The sequence below is a fragment of the Bos javanicus genome, chromosome 17, assembly GCF_032452875.1.
Source record: "Bos javanicus breed banteng chromosome 17, ARS-OSU_banteng_1.0, whole genome shotgun sequence".
NCBI classification, from domain to species: Eukaryota; Metazoa; Chordata; class Mammalia; order Artiodactyla; family Bovidae; genus Bos; species Bos javanicus.
Genome location: NC_083884.1, coordinates 53,909,297 through 53,924,412, shown reverse-complemented (window position 1 = coordinate 53,924,412; position 15,116 = coordinate 53,909,297). Strand labels below are relative to the sequence as shown.

At 48.4% G+C, this 15,116-nt stretch overlaps 1 protein-coding gene across 2 annotated transcripts in view; it reads left to right on the top strand.

Annotated features, from left to right (window-relative positions):
• Window positions 1–13,498: 13,498 nt before the first annotated feature.
• Window positions 13,499–15,116, top strand: part of BCL7A (BAF chromatin remodeling complex subunit BCL7A) — a 30,150-nt gene continuing 28,532 nt past the window's right edge. The window contains exon 1 of one of the 2 annotated variants that reach the window (XM_061384733.1): window positions 13,499–13,763. In XM_061384733.1, the coding sequence (XP_061240717.1) occupies window positions 13,672–13,763 (92 nt within the window). In that variant the 5' untranslated portion in view covers window positions 13,499–13,671. The remainder of the gene's footprint in view (window positions 13,764–15,116) is intronic. The other variant, XM_061384732.1, reaches the window with a different exon arrangement.

The window sequence follows — 15,116 nt, the reverse complement described above, 5'->3', positions numbered from 1 at the left end:
GTTGCTTCCAGAGTTCTGGAGGTGGAAAAGGCATAGTCGTCCAGGAACCACTCAGAGCCTCCCCCACCCCCCAGCCTCTCCTCCAGAACCCCCGGCCCCTCCGGTGCGGGGTGAGCGTTCTGTTTACACAGCACTGGCCCCGCAGGCTGGCTGGGCTGAGTCCTGCCTCTGACACTGAGTAGCACCCTGTGTGCCCTCGGGTGTGGCTAATCTCTTAAACCTCAGTTTCCTCCTGGAACAATTCCTGGGGTGATGGTGAGGATTAAAAGAGATATTGCAAATAAAGTGTTCCTGGCATAAGGTAGTGCTCAAAATAGGACGGCAGCTATTATTATTGCCGGCAGAAATTGTGCCTGAGACTCGGGAAGATGTCTGATGAGAATTAATCTCTTCCAACTCCAGGGTTTTAGCACCAGTTAACACTTGCTCAAATAAGGGTCTCTGCAAGCTTTGACAAAGGGCCCTCAATAAATATTTGCAGAACGATTGAATGAATGAGCATGAAGCTTCAGTGCTCTTTTAATAGCTGACTTAGTTTCTGAATCAAAGTGAATCCGGCCCCTACAGGCCATCCGCATCAGGGTCAGCAGACTCTCTGGAAAGGGCCAGAGAGTAAACAGTGGGGATCTGTGGACCCAGTGGGCTGTCGGACACCTCAGCTCGGCTGCTGGAACACAAACGCAGCCACACAGAACTTTGGTCCAGAGAAGAATGAGCGTGGCCCCATTCCAATCAAACTTTACTTATGGATGCTGAAATTAATGTGGATTTCATGAGAACTTCCACATATCATGAAATCATCTTCTTTTGATATTATTTTCAACCACTTAAAAATGTGAAAACTGGGACTTCCCTGGTGGTCCAGTGGTTAAGACTCTGTGCTTCCACTGCAGCAGGGTTGTGGTTCCATTCCTGATTGGGGCACTAAGATCCCACTTGCCTGGTGGCCCAAACAAACAAACAAACCAAAAACAAACAAATAACTGTGAAAACTATTCTTAGCTTGCAGACCACACAGACACGGCAGCCCAGATCCATCCCACAGGCTGGAGTTTGGTACACCTCATTGGCCAGGATGAATCCAACAGATTTTTACAAATATGACGAATCTATACAAAACACCTGACTAGTACTCGTCAAAAATGCCCAGGTCATGGCACTTCCCATGGTGGTCCAGTGGTTAAGAATCTGCCTTCTGACACAGGGGATGCGGGTTTGATCCCCGGTTGGGGAACTAAGATGCCTTGTGCCATGGGGCAGCTAAGCCTGCACACCACAACTAGAGAGTCTACGTGCTGCAACAAAGACCCAGCACAGCCAAAAAAAAGAAAAAGAAAGCCCAGGTCATGACAAACATGAAAAGACTCAGAAACTGTCACAGGTCAAAGGAGACTAAAGGGAGACGATGGCGAAATGTGAAGCAGGATCCTGGTTTTCTGGATCAGGGCAAAAAAAAGGACGTTAGGAAGAACCGGTGAAACCCAGAGGAAGTCTGTGGTTTAGTTGATATAGTTTGCTCCAAACTTAATTTCTTAGTTTCAATAAGTGTATCTTAGTTGCCTTAAACGTGCACACAAGGGAAGCTGGGCCAGCAGTCTCGTGGGACCCTCTGACACACCAAGGCCAGACGCATTCAGTGAGCCACAGGTTTGTATGGTCAGACCCTAGAAAGGGACATAGGCTCAAGGTGAGGTACACGGAAGTCTAGAACCATCTCTCCCGTTCCTTCAGTACCACTGTGGCGTGGTCCTTCCTCCCAAGTCCAAATAGGGATGTTTTCATGTGGGCTATGGGCAGGAGGGAGGGAGGGAGGGAGGGAGGCCGCATATTCAAGAGGATGGTCTGGCCATTCTCACTCCTTCACTTTCAGAGTCTTGATATAGGATAGGCTGCCCCTCAGAGGAGCCCAGGAAAGACCGTAGAGAAGTCACAGGTGGAGCCGCCCTGAAGCTGGTATGTCGTCTCATGTGACAGGAGACACACGTGCAGAAGTTCACAGTGGGTTTCAGCCCCATAAACCTTAAGCCCTCAGTCAGCATGAATTCATCCTTCATGGTTTTCCCCCAGGAATTTCAACATTTTAAAAAGACACAGTTTTCTCCACGATCTCGTTGTCCATTCTCGCAGTCAGGTCTAACTCCACGTTCCCCAGAGTCGTGTTCCCCCAAGTCACTGGTGGTATCCCAAAGGCAGCCCAGCATACAGTGAAGCTTCACCAGATCCTGGTCACTTACCTCTCCCTCAGTGTGCTGTGGATCCCCTCCACCTTTTCACTGTTCTAGGAGAGAGGACAGAATAGCAGTAACCGGTGCCAGATCCTCTAACAGCGACCTCAGTTTAACTGTGTGTGCCCTGCAGCATGCTAAGCCCAGAGATAAAATGTGGCAGGAAGCACTGGCTCTTCCCCTTTGGAAGGTTACATCATAGTGAGGGAAACAGATATGTCAATAATAATTACAGTGTTTTGTGATATGACATAGGGGCATCCAGACCAGATAGAGTGGGAAGGAGAAGGAGCAGGAGGAGGCGACCAGGGAGAGGTGGAGAAGTTACATAAATGTGGTACTCGCTCTAAGCCTATCTGAGTGGTGCCTGGGGGAAGTGGCAGGAGAGCAACTCAGGGAAGACAGTGGTCACATTATGGATGGCCTTGTGTGCTAAAGCAAGGAGGTTAAACTTAAAGGGAAGGGAGAGAAGTAGATCAAACTTGCATCTCAGGGGCCTAGGGTGATGGGCCTCAGGTGATGGGCAAGAGGAGTTGTCTGGGGAAAGGGACCACAGCAAGGAGACTGTTACAGTACTCTGGGGAGAAGTGAAGAACTGCAACGAGAGAAAAGGCACTCAGGAAGGAGAAGTAAGTATAAAGACTAAGTTAAATGTTATCAAAGATAGTATCAATTATGACCCTTGGTTTGCAGCAATAGAAATTGGCTCTGGTTAGCCTCAAGAGATGGGAATACCAGACCACCTGATCTGCCTCTTGAGAGATCTGTATGCAGGTCAGGAAGCAACAGTTAGAACTGGACATGGAACAACAGACTGGTTCCAAATAGGAAAAGGAGTATGTCAAGGCTGTATATTGTCACCCTGTTTATTTAACTTATATGCACAGTACATCATGAGAAACGCTGGACTGGAAGAAACACAAGCTGGAATCAAGATTGCCGGGAGAAATATCAATAACCTCAGATATGCAGACGACACCAAAACTAAAAAGCCTCTTGATGAAAGTGAAAGTGGAGAGTGAAAAAGTTGGCTTAAAGCTCAACATTCAGAAAACGAAGATCATGGCATCCGGTCCCATCACTTCATGGGAAATAGATGGGGAAACAGTGGAAACAGTGTCAGACTTTATTTTTCTGGGCTCCAAAATCACTGCAGATGGTGACTGCAGCCATGAAATTAAAAGTTGCTTACTCCTTGGAAGGAAAGTTATGACCAACCTAGATAGCATATTCAAAAGCAGAGACATTACTTTGCCAACAAAGGTTCGTCTAGTCAAGGCTATGATTTTTCCTGTGGTCAGGTATGGATGTGAGAGTTGGACTGTGAAGAAGGCTGAGTGCCGAAGAATTGATGCTTTTGAACTGTAGTGTTGGAGAAGACTCTTGAGAGTCCCTTGGACTGCAAGGAGATCCAACCAGTCCATTCTGAAGGAGATCAGCCCTGGGATTTCTTTGGAAGGAATGATGCTAAAGCTGAAACTCCAGTACTTTGGCCCCCTCATGGGAAGAGTTGACTCACTGGAGAAGACTCCCATGCTGGGAGGGATTGGGGGCAGGAGGAGAAGGGGATGACAGAGGATGAGATGGCTGGATGGCATCACTGACTCGATGGGGAGTTGGTGATGGACAGGGAGGCCTGGCGTGCTGCGATTCATGGGGTCGCAAAGAGTCGGACACAACTGAGTGACTGATCTGATCTGATCTGAGCCTCAGTGGAAAGTGACGTTATTTGAGGACCATAGGCTCAGTGGAAAGACTGGAGCGGCCAGCTCAGTAAATGACCAGGAAGCAACCACAGCCAGGATGCCAGTGGCGCCACTGGGAGCTCAGTGCCTCCAATACCTCAGGCTCTCCAATGGCCATTTCTGCTGTAAGTCATTTCTCCACTGCCCCATATGCCCTCAAAATTCCAAATCAAAACCACAATGAGATACCCTTTTACCTCCACAAGACTAAAATGAAAAAGAAATGAAAACACAGTAACAAGTGTTGGTGAGGATGTGGATAAACTGGAACCCTCCTATACTGCTGGTGGGAGTGTGAAATGGCCCTTTGGAAAACAGGCTGGCAGTGTCTCAGCATTTTAAACATAGAGTTACCATATGACCCAGCAATTCCCCTCTGGTGAACTGGTATGTAGCTGGGAGAAATGAAAATACACATCTGCACAAAAACTTGTATACTAACCATCATCACAGCATTATTCATAGTAGCCGAAAAGTGGAAACAACCCAATGTCCATCAATGAATGTGGTAAATCCACATAATGGAATATTACTCAGCTGTAAGAAGAATGAAGTATTAATACATGCTACCACATGGATGTAAAATATGCTGAGAAAAAGAAGTCAGACCCAAAATGACACATATTATATGATTCCACTTACATGAAATGTCCAGTGGAGGCAAATCCATAGAAATAGGAAATAAACTCTCAGTCACCTAAGGCTAGGGGTAGAAAGAATGACAGCGAATGGGTAGAGGGTTTCTTTTTTGGATGACAAGAATGTTCTAAAATTGATTGTGGTGATGGTTTCACAACTCTGTGACTATACTAAAAAAAACTTTAAAGGGTGAATTTTATGGTATGTTAATTATGTCTCAATAAAGCTATTATATAAAAAAATCAACAGGCAACCCACTTGAAAAATGGGCAGAAGACCTGAATAGATATTTTTCTAAAGAAGACATACAGATGGTCAACAGGCACATAAAAAGATGCTCGACATCACTGATCATCAGGGAAATGCAAATCAAAACCACAAAGAGCTACATCACCTCACACCTGTCAGAATGGCTGTCATCAAAAAGACCATAAGTAACAAATGGTGGTGAAGGTGGGAGAAAAGGGAACCAGTGTCTACATTGTACCCCTGAAACTTACATAATACTGTAATAAATCAACTATATGTCAGTAAAAAAAAAAAAAAAAATCAACTGACTGGACCATCCACCTACTAGATCAAGGTTAGGTCCCATGCCCAGGACCTAGAACTTCCAGGTAGAAGAAAGAGTGAAATGGCCCCCATCCCCCAGCTTCTGTAGTAGGGGGCAGCCTCCATCCCTAAAGGCTCACCCAGAGCTAGGAAAGGTTTTCAGAGGCAGCCAAAATGACACATGTGTGGGAGCAAGAGAGAAGACATTTGGGCAGCCATCTGGATTCCTGACCTAAGAGCTTACCAAGCGCATCGGTAGACGGATTCCAACTCTGCTCCGGGTCACTGGGTCATGACCAGACGTTCCGTGTTTAATCATTCATTGTTAGAAGAGCGGCTGTGTTACACCATCTCACCTTTGAACACATCCGTCTTCTGAAGCACTTTATATCTACTATCTCTCTGTTTGAATATATCCTCAAGTGGCCTAACTTTTAGTCTGGCAGCTTGCCGGTCTATTAGTATTTGAGCTGGGAACCATTTTTAGAGTTGTAGTTACAGGCAAGAAAAAGTAGGCATAGAAGCAATTTGGAATATTTGGTTTATCAAAAAAAATTTTTTAATATTTATTCGGCTGCTCCGGGTCTTAGTTGTAGCATGCAGGATATTTAGTTGCAGCATGTAAATTCTTAGCTGTGGCATGTGGGATCTAGTTCCCTGACCAGTGATCGAATCTAGGCCCCCTGTTGGAAGTGCAGAGTCTGAGCCACTGGACCATCAGGGAAGTGCCCCTCCCCCGCAAATTTTTACTGACCCAGTCTCTGAAAGTTATCATCAGGCCCACATTGTGGGGGAGACCTTCCCTACAATGAACTGGGACCACATAGGGCTCCAGCAATGGCGTGCTGGTGAATGTTTGCCAATCCTCTCTGGGTGGGGAGGGACAGGAGGGTCCCGAGAGCACTCACAGGGGGCTGATTTACAACTGTCCACATTCTGATGACTATGAAGTGGGGAGCACACTCCAGAGGCACAGGAGAGAGGGGCTCTGGCTGGAACTCTGCAGACTGTGACTGAGGGATGGTAGCATCCTTTTCTGCACAAGGAGGGAGGCTTCCAACTCTGCAGCTCATCCTTTCTGTCTCTGTCTCTGAGGAAGGAGCTGTATTTCATCCTGTGGTTAGAGTGTTCCCTTCAAAGCTCCCCCCTTGGCTGGGCCTTGCTAATGATGTTCCCCAAACATCAAAGCTCCTCTGTTTATGAAAACAGTATTCGGTTGCAAGTTGCTAGGCGAGGACCAAGTCTACCCAGAAACGCCAGGGCTGGGTCTGCATCTTCCTCAAGTCACATGTCTCCATCTGTGTTCTTATCCTTCTCCCACCCCAAACTCCCACCCCCTGGTGAATGGGCCTTCATCTCAGGGGGAGGAGTGAAGTAAGACTTGAATTCACCAGTCCTAGGAAGAGTACTTTGACTTCAGTCCCTAGCGTGGGGCATACTGATGCGAAGATCATAGAGGGTGTTATTTAACAACACTTTTTGGTATTTGGGGAAGATCCCCTGGAGGAGGGCACAGCAACTCACTCCAGTATTCTTGCCTGGAGAATCCCATGGACAAAGGAGCCTGGCGGGCTACAGTCCATAGGGTTGCAAAGAGTCAGACAAGACTGAAGTGACTTAGCATGCATTTTGGTATCTAGCACTTACAATGTGCCAAGCACTGTTCTAAATTCTTGACAAATACTGTTTTGTTTTTTTTTTTGTATGTTTTTCAGTTGAAGTATAGTTGGCTAACAGTGTCATGTTAGTTTCAGGTGTACACGCGAAATGATTCAGTTATACGTGTGTATGTGTATATGTGTGTGTATATTCTTTTTCAGGTTCTCTTTCCTTATAGATTATTACAAACTATCGAGTATAGTTCTCTGTGCTACACAGTAGGAACTCATTGGTTATCGATTTTATATATAGCAGTGTGTATATGTTGCGCTTCCCAGGTGACACAGTGGTAAAGAATCCATCTGCCAGTTCAGGTGACACAGGTTCGATCCCTGGGTCAGGAAGATCCCCTGTAGTAGGAGATGGCAACCCATCTCAGTATTCTTGCCTGGAAAATTCCATAGACAGAGGAGCCTGGCAGGCTACAGTCCATGGGGTCACAAAGGGTCAGACACAAGTGAGCAGGCACGAATGCACGTGTATAATCCCAAACTCCTAATTTTATTTTATTTTATTAATCCCAAACTCCTAATTTATCCCACCCTCCTTCCTTGACAAATACTGTTTTTAATTCACATAACTCTATGAGGCAAGTCTTATTTTCATCCCCATTTTACAGATGAGGCACAGAGAGGTCAAAACACAAGTCATGGCTAAATAACTCACTTCTGGAACCTCACAGTCACTCTTTCAATGTGTCTGAAATAATCACAAACATTCAGTGAGAGCTTGACTTCCAGCCCTGATACTTAGTTATTCAGACTCATACTCAAGCTGAAAGCAACTAAAATGCTAGAAAACATATTTTAAAACATCCTAAAAGCCACCACATGCTGACAAGATAGTAAGGACTAGGAGAAACTCAAGGAAAAAAAGAATCCTGAAACATAATCCAGCAAGGAGCCCACTTGAAGCCTGTAGATATTTGCCAAGTGTAGCATATTTGAACTTTAGTGTGAATGGTTTTTTGAGGCAAGAGATCAGAAATCGAAGCCCAAGATCCACATAGTGGGGAGATGAGACCTTGCCCACAATAATGCAGATTTATTAGAATGCCCACAATAACGGGTTTCACCAGTGGTGTGCTGGCAGATGTTTATCACCAGCTCTTGGCTTGCCAGGGAAAGGTCCTGATATATTATTTTGTTGTTCAGTCGTTCACTCGTGTCTGACACTTTGCAACCCAATGGACTGCAGCAAGCCAGGCCTCCCTGTCCTTCACTGTCTCCTGGAGTTTGCTCAAATCATGTCCATTGAGTCAGTGATGCCATCCAACCATCTTATCTTCTGTCTCCGCCTTCTGCTCCGGCCCTCAATCTTTCCCAGCTTCAGAGTTTTTTCCAGTGAGTCGGCTCTTCGAGTCAGGTGAACCAAAGTATTGGAGCTTCGGCTTCAGCATCAGTCCTTCCAGTGTATATTCAGGGTTAATTTCCTTTAGGATTGACTGGTTTGATCTTCTTGCAGTCCAAGGGAGTCTCAAGAGTCTTCTCCAACACCACAGCTCAAAAGAATCAATTCTTTGGCGCTCAGCTTTCTTTATGGTCCAACTCTCATATCCATACATGACTACTGGAAAAACCATAGCTTTGACTAGATGGACCTTTGTTGGCAAAGTAATGTCTCTGCTTTTTAATATGCTGTCTAGGTGGGTCATAACTTTTCTTCCAAGGAGCAAGCGGCTTTTAATTTCATGGTTGCAGTCACCATCTGCCGTGATTTTGGAGCCCCAAAAATAAAGTCTGTCACTGTTTCCATTCTTTCCCCATCTATTTGCCATGAAGTGATGGGACCAGATGCCATGATCTTTGTTTTTTGAATGCTGAGTTTTAAGCCAGCTTTTTCACTCTCCTCTTTCACTTTCATCAAGAGGCTCTTCAGTTCCTCTTTGCTTTCTGCCATAAGGGTGGTGCCATCTGCATATCTGAGGTTATTGATATTTCTCACAGCAGTCTTGATTCCAGCTTGTGCTTCATGTAGCCCAGCATTTCTCATGATGTACTCTGCATATAAGTTAAATAAGCAGGGTGACAACATACAGCATTGACATAATCCTTTCCCGATTTGGAACCAGTCCATTGTTCCAGGTCTGGTTCTGTTGCTTCTTGATCTGCATACAGATTTCTCAAGAGGCAGGTCAGGTAGTCTGGTATTCGAATCTCTTGAAGAATTTTCAACAGTTTGTTGTGATACACACAGTCAAAGGCTTTGGCATAGTCAATACAGTAGAAGTAGACGTTTTTCTGGCACTCTCTCACTTTTTCGATGATCCAGCGGATGTTGGCAATTTGATCTCTGATTCCTCTGCCTTTTCTAACTCAAGCTTGCACATCTGGAAGTTCACAGTTCACATACTGATGAAGCCTAGCTTGGATAATTTTCAGCATTACTTTGCTAGCGTGAGATGAATGCAATTGTGTGGTAGTTTGAACATTCTTTGGCATTGCCTTTCCTTGGGATTGGAATGAAAACTGACCTTTTCTGATCCTGTGGCCACTGCTGAGTTTTCCAAATTTGCTGGCATATTGAGTGCAGCACTTTCATACCATCATCTTTTAGGATTTGAAATAGCTCAGCTGGAATTCCATCACCTCCACTAGCTTTGTTCATAGTGATGCTTCCTAAGGCCCACTTGACACTCCAGGATGTCTGGCTCTAGGTGAGTGATCACACCATCCTGATTATCTGGGTCTTAAAGATCTTTTTTGTACAGTTCTTCTGTGTATTCTTGCCACTTTTTCTTAATATCTTTTGCTTCTTTTAGGTCCATACCATTTCTGTCCTTTGAGCCCACTTTGCATGAAATGTTCCCTCAGTATCTCTAATTTTCTTGAAGAGATCTCTAGTCTTTCCCATTCTGTTGTTTTCCTCTATTTCTTTGCATTGATCACTGAGGAAGGCTTTCTTATCTCTCCTTGCTATTCTTTAGAACTCTGCATTCAAATGGGTATATATTTCCTTTTCTCCTTTGTCTTTCGCTTCTCTTCTTTTCGCAGCTATTTTTGAGGTCTCCTCAGACAAGCATTTTGCCTTTTTGCATTTCTTTTTCTTGGGGATGGTCTTGATCCCTGTCTCCTGTACAGTGTCACAAACCTCCGTCCATAGTCCTTCAGGCAGTCTGTCTATCAGATCTAATCCCGTGAATCTATCTCTCACTTTCATTGTATAATCGTAAGGGATTTGATTTAGGTCATACCTGAATGGTCTAGTGGTTTTCCTCACTTTCTTCAATTTAAGTCTGAATTTGGCAATAAGGAGTTCATGATCTGAGCCACGATCAACTCCCGGTCTTGTTTTTGCTGACTGTACAGAGCTTCTCCATCTTTGTTTGCAAAGAATATAATCAATCTGATTTTGGTGTTGACCATCTGGTGATGTCCATGTTTAGAGTCTTCTCTTGTGTTGTTGGAAGAGGGTGTTTGCTATGACCAGTGCATTCTCTTGGCAAAACTCTCTCAGTCTTTGCCCTGCTTCATTCTGTACTCCAAGGCCAAATTTGTCTGTTACCCCAGGTATTTCTTGACTTCATACTTTTGCATTTCAGTCCCCTATAATGAAAAGGACATCTTTTTTGGGTGTTAGTTCTAGAAGGTCTTGTAGGTCTTCATAGAACCATTCAACTTTGGCTTCTTCAGCATTACTGGTTGGGGTATAGATTTGGATTACTGTGATATTGAATGGTTTGCTTTGGAAATGAACAGAGATCATTCTGTCGTTTTTGAGATTGCATCCAAGTACTGCATTTTGGACTCTTTTGTTGACTATGATGCCATCATAGTCAACGCTGTCTATAGCACTTGCCAATTTCTGTAGTGTAAACGTGATCTCAAACTATTGACATGAGGTCACTGAACACAGAGTTGGGATGTGTAGGCCTGTCAGCACTCACTGACCCCACCCTGGGTACAATAAGCAAATCAGTCTCATCACTTAGGCAACCTGTATTGGTATCACCTGCAGGTCCAGGGACCCACCAGCCCTGAACTTGGATGTCAAATATTTATTTGGCCGCACGAGGTCTTAGTTGAGACACATGCAATCTTCAATCTTTGTTGCAGCATGGGGGATCTTTTTTGTTAGTGGCGGCATGCTAACTCTTACTTGCGGCATGTGGGATCTAGTTCCTTTGGAGTCCTTAGCCACTGGGCCACCAGGGAAGCCCCCTGAACTTGGACGTTGGTCATTGTGCACTAGCACTGCCCTCAGGAGCCTGGCAGAAGCAAATGTAAAGTATCTGGAGACGAAGGTAGCTTCATTCTAGGCCTCCAATTATCCCTATAAATAAATTTGGAAATACAGTGTCCAGCAAGGTTAAAGAAAATCAGGCAGATCACAAGGAAATAGGACACCATGAGTAAGAACTAGCAGAAACAGACTCTCAGAAACTTCAGATATCAATGGTCAGACACAGACTATTAAACACCTGTGCTTTGTTGAAAGGAAGAAGTGTAAAAATATCTGCAGGAGACAGGAAACTATAAAAAGTGCCACACTAGATTTATAAAGAACATTTGTAGAGAGCTTTGTAGTTTAATCGGAGATGAAAAACATACATGCCTTCAGGGGCCATGTGGTAACACAAATGAGTACAGTGACTAGGTGACACATTGGTGACCTGGGGAGCTGTATCCAAAGGGTACAGGGCTCCTCAGCTGCAGCTGATTGTTGCCATGTGGCACACAGTGCCCAGTTTGCAGATCTGACATGTCTATAGAAGCTGGATATTTGGATTTCTTTTTATTGTGGTCAAATACACATAACATAAAATGGACCACTGTGGGACCTCCTTGGCAGTCCAGTGGTTACGACTCAGCGCTTTCACTGCCAAGGGCCTAGGTTTGATCCTTGGTTGGGGAATTAAGATCCTGCAAGCTGAGTGGCACAGCAAAAAAAAAACAAAAAAAAAAACCCTCACCAAACACTGTAACAATTTAAAGGTACACAATTCAGTGGCATAAAGCACATTCACAGTCACCATTATCTTCTTTCAGAACTTTTTTTCATCACCCCTCCACCCCCAGAAAGGAAACTCCATACGAATTTGAAGTCACTTCCCATTCCCTACTCCCCACAGTCCCTGGCAACCACCAATCTGGTTTCTGTATCTATGGATTTGCCTAGCTTAGATAACTCGTGTAAGTGGAATCATATGATATTTGTCCTTTTGTGACTGGCTTCTTTCACTTAGGATGTTTTCAAAGTTCATCCATGCTGTGGCATGTATCAGTACTTCATTCCTTTTTAATGACTGAATAATATCCCACTGTATTAAATATGCACATTTGTCCATTCATCATTCAGTATTTGGATTTTAAAATATATCTTCTACTTTTGATTCAAATGTATGTTTTTAAATGTTATGTGTAACTTTAAGCATGTATCTGCTGGCCAGGTAAGTCAGAGCACCAGTGATATGGACCTGTGTTTTATGACCTGCTGTGACATGCTTTCCCATGTAGTCCTCACATTAGGAACGTGGGGTTCAGGATGGTAAAAGGACATGTCTAGGAAAAGGCCTTCAGTGGAGCTTCCACTCCATAGCGCCAGAAAATTCTCTACCCCACACCAAAACCTTGGGGCAAAGGGCTTGGTTTAAGAATGAGTGGTAGTCACACACCTAGCTCACAGCTTGTTGGGCTAGTTGATCTCCAAGGCACTGGGTTTACTGGCAGGGGTCATTCTCTTTCCGGAACATCCATCTGGGCACGAACCCGCTCTGTTCAATACCAGTTTAGCTGCAGCTGAACACAAGGATGGCTTATCCCGGTAACTGTAGATTGGTGCAGAGCTGTCTTGAGGCACCGCGGGGAAGACACCAGCCCAGAAGTCCTCCTCGTAGCCGGCCAGTCTACTTTACCTCCCAGGGTCATTTGTGCGGTAGCAGCAGCTGGGCTGAGCCCGGAACTTACATCAGGTGTGGCTTAAGCTCAAATGTGGTTCTAGGACAGAAACTCCAGCGTGGGCCCGCTTCCCTTATTTATGGCGAGGGCAACTTATCACTAGAGGCAATGTCTAAGAGCCCCTCTTGAAATGCTAATAATCATCGAGCTTCTCCTGCGCCGAAAGCTATTTAAGAAGCAAGGTCGAATGTCTCTCGTGGTCACCCCAAGCTCATTTCCTCCCACCCTAGTTTTCCAAAAGGACGAAAGACAGGGAAGCGACGTCCTAGCTCGCGTATTTAAACCGGGCATAAGGCCAGCAGAGGTCCGCGTTTCTCAACTCTTTCCAAGAGCACCTCCCGTCCCGAATCGGCGCCTTCAACTCTGAGAAGTCGGGAGCCCCACAGGAAACTTGCATTATTGCAGCCGCTGCCACACACTCGGGGCCGCGGACGGGCGGCCGCGCCGGCTCCCCAGGAATGCGTCCGCTCCACGGCGGGCCGGCCAGCCGGCCCGCTCTCCACGGGGGACCCCTCAGCACCTGCGGCCTCCGAGTAAGTGTCCGTGCGCACCTCCGCCCGCCAGCCCGCCTCCCCCACTACCCCGCGTGCCCGGAGCCTGGGGTAGCCAGGAGCCCCTCGCCACCTCCCCGGGGAGCGGGGGTCGCGGGCGCCTCCCCCGGGTGGGCGGAGAGGCTGCCGGCGCTGCTCCGCGGCGGCGGCGCCCGGAGGCCGCACTAGCGGCGGCCGCGGCGGCGCTGCTCCCCCTGCTTGGTGCAGCTGCCGCCCGGCGCTTGCGCACTGGGCCCTGGGCGCGCGGCGGCACCAGGCTTTGTGTGTGTGTGTATGTGTGCGAGTGTGTGTGTGTCCGTGTGTGAGTGAGTGAGCGGGCGGGCGGGCGCGAGTGTGGCCGCCGCGGAGCGCGAGCAGGACCCGGCGGGCGCGCTCCCCCAGCCTCTCTCTCCCCGCCAGAACCATGTCGGGCAGGTCGGTTCGAGCCGAGACCAGGAGCCGGGCCAAAGATGATATCAAGAGGGTCATGGCGGCTATCGAGAAAGTGCGCAAATGGTAAGCGGAGGCGCCGGCTCGTTCGCTCGCCGGCTCGGCGCCGCGGCCGCCCCGAACCCCGAAACCAGATACAAAAAGCCGGCGGGGCGCAGCGCCCCGGGCCGCCCGCGGGCCCGGGAGTTGGAGAGGGCGGGCGGCGCGCGAGCCGGGTCACCTGTGCGCGGCGGGGGCCGCGGCCGCTGCCCAGGTGCGCTCGCGCCTGTCGCCCACCTGGCGCGGCGGCGGCAGCCTGGAGGCGACAGGCGCCCCGGGCCGGGCGGTGGAGCAGCGGGCAGTCCCCGGCGCAGCGCTTGGCTCCCGGGAGGGGGGCTCGGGGCCGGCCCCAGAAGCCATTTCGTTTTGTGCAAGTCACATGAAAGCGGCTTCCCGCGCGCCGGGGCCGCGATGCCGGCGGCGGAGGGGAGAGCGCGAGCTCCATTGTGCAGGCACCGAGCGGGCCGCCGCCGTCTCCGTCTCCTCCCCGCGCGCCCCGGGCGGCGCAGCGCCGGCCCCCGCGCCCTTGCCCGCGCCGGGCCTCCCTCTCTCCCTCCCTCCCCGGCTGGCTCGCTTGCTCGCTCCCCGCCTCCCAGGCTCGGCGCCCTCGAGTCTGCGGAGTTTGTAGAGCGCGAGCCGTTTAAATTTAGCGCTTTGGGCTGCCTGGAGAGAGGGCTCTTGGCGACGAAGAAAGATGGGGGCGAGCGCGAGGAGGAAACGCTGGCTGCGGCCGCGGGGCCCGGGGCTCCTGGCGCCCCCCACCCCCCTTCCCGCCCAGCTCTGCCGGGACCCGGGCTCGGGGGCTCGGGCGAGCTAACGTTTGGGGCCAGACCCCGGTCCTGGGCCGCGTGTGCTGCTCCAAACCCGGCGGTTCGTGTTTGTTTTGCAGAGAGAGCTGTTGTTTTTGTTCTCTGCGCGGGGGGCGAGGGGGACTCGGGTGTCGGGCCGTGCGGTTTCTCCGGCTCACGTTAGATTCCGTCCGGCGTGGCCTGGTTGTAATTAATACGACTGAACGTTTCCCCGGCCTCGTCCGGGTCTGTCTCGGAATCGGCCCGAGGGCCAGGCCCGAGACGGCAGCCGATCGTCAGGTTGGGGCAGACTTGTTGAAAACTCCCGGCTCCTGGATTTCAACTTTATTATTTTTTTCCCACGGCTTCACCAGGGTCAGGGAGGGAGAAGAGCCGCCGCGACGTTCGAGTGTCAGTGCCCGCGGGCTCATTCTGACCCTTTATTTAAAGCCTGAAAACCCGGCAAGGCCCCGTGGCGGGCTCTGTTTATGTTTAGGGGTGTCATTTCTCAAGTAACGCCTGGGTCTCTCAAAACCACTGGGGGCGAGCCTCCAGTCTAGCCGTGTCACAAGTTAGCTGTCCTTTCTGAGTC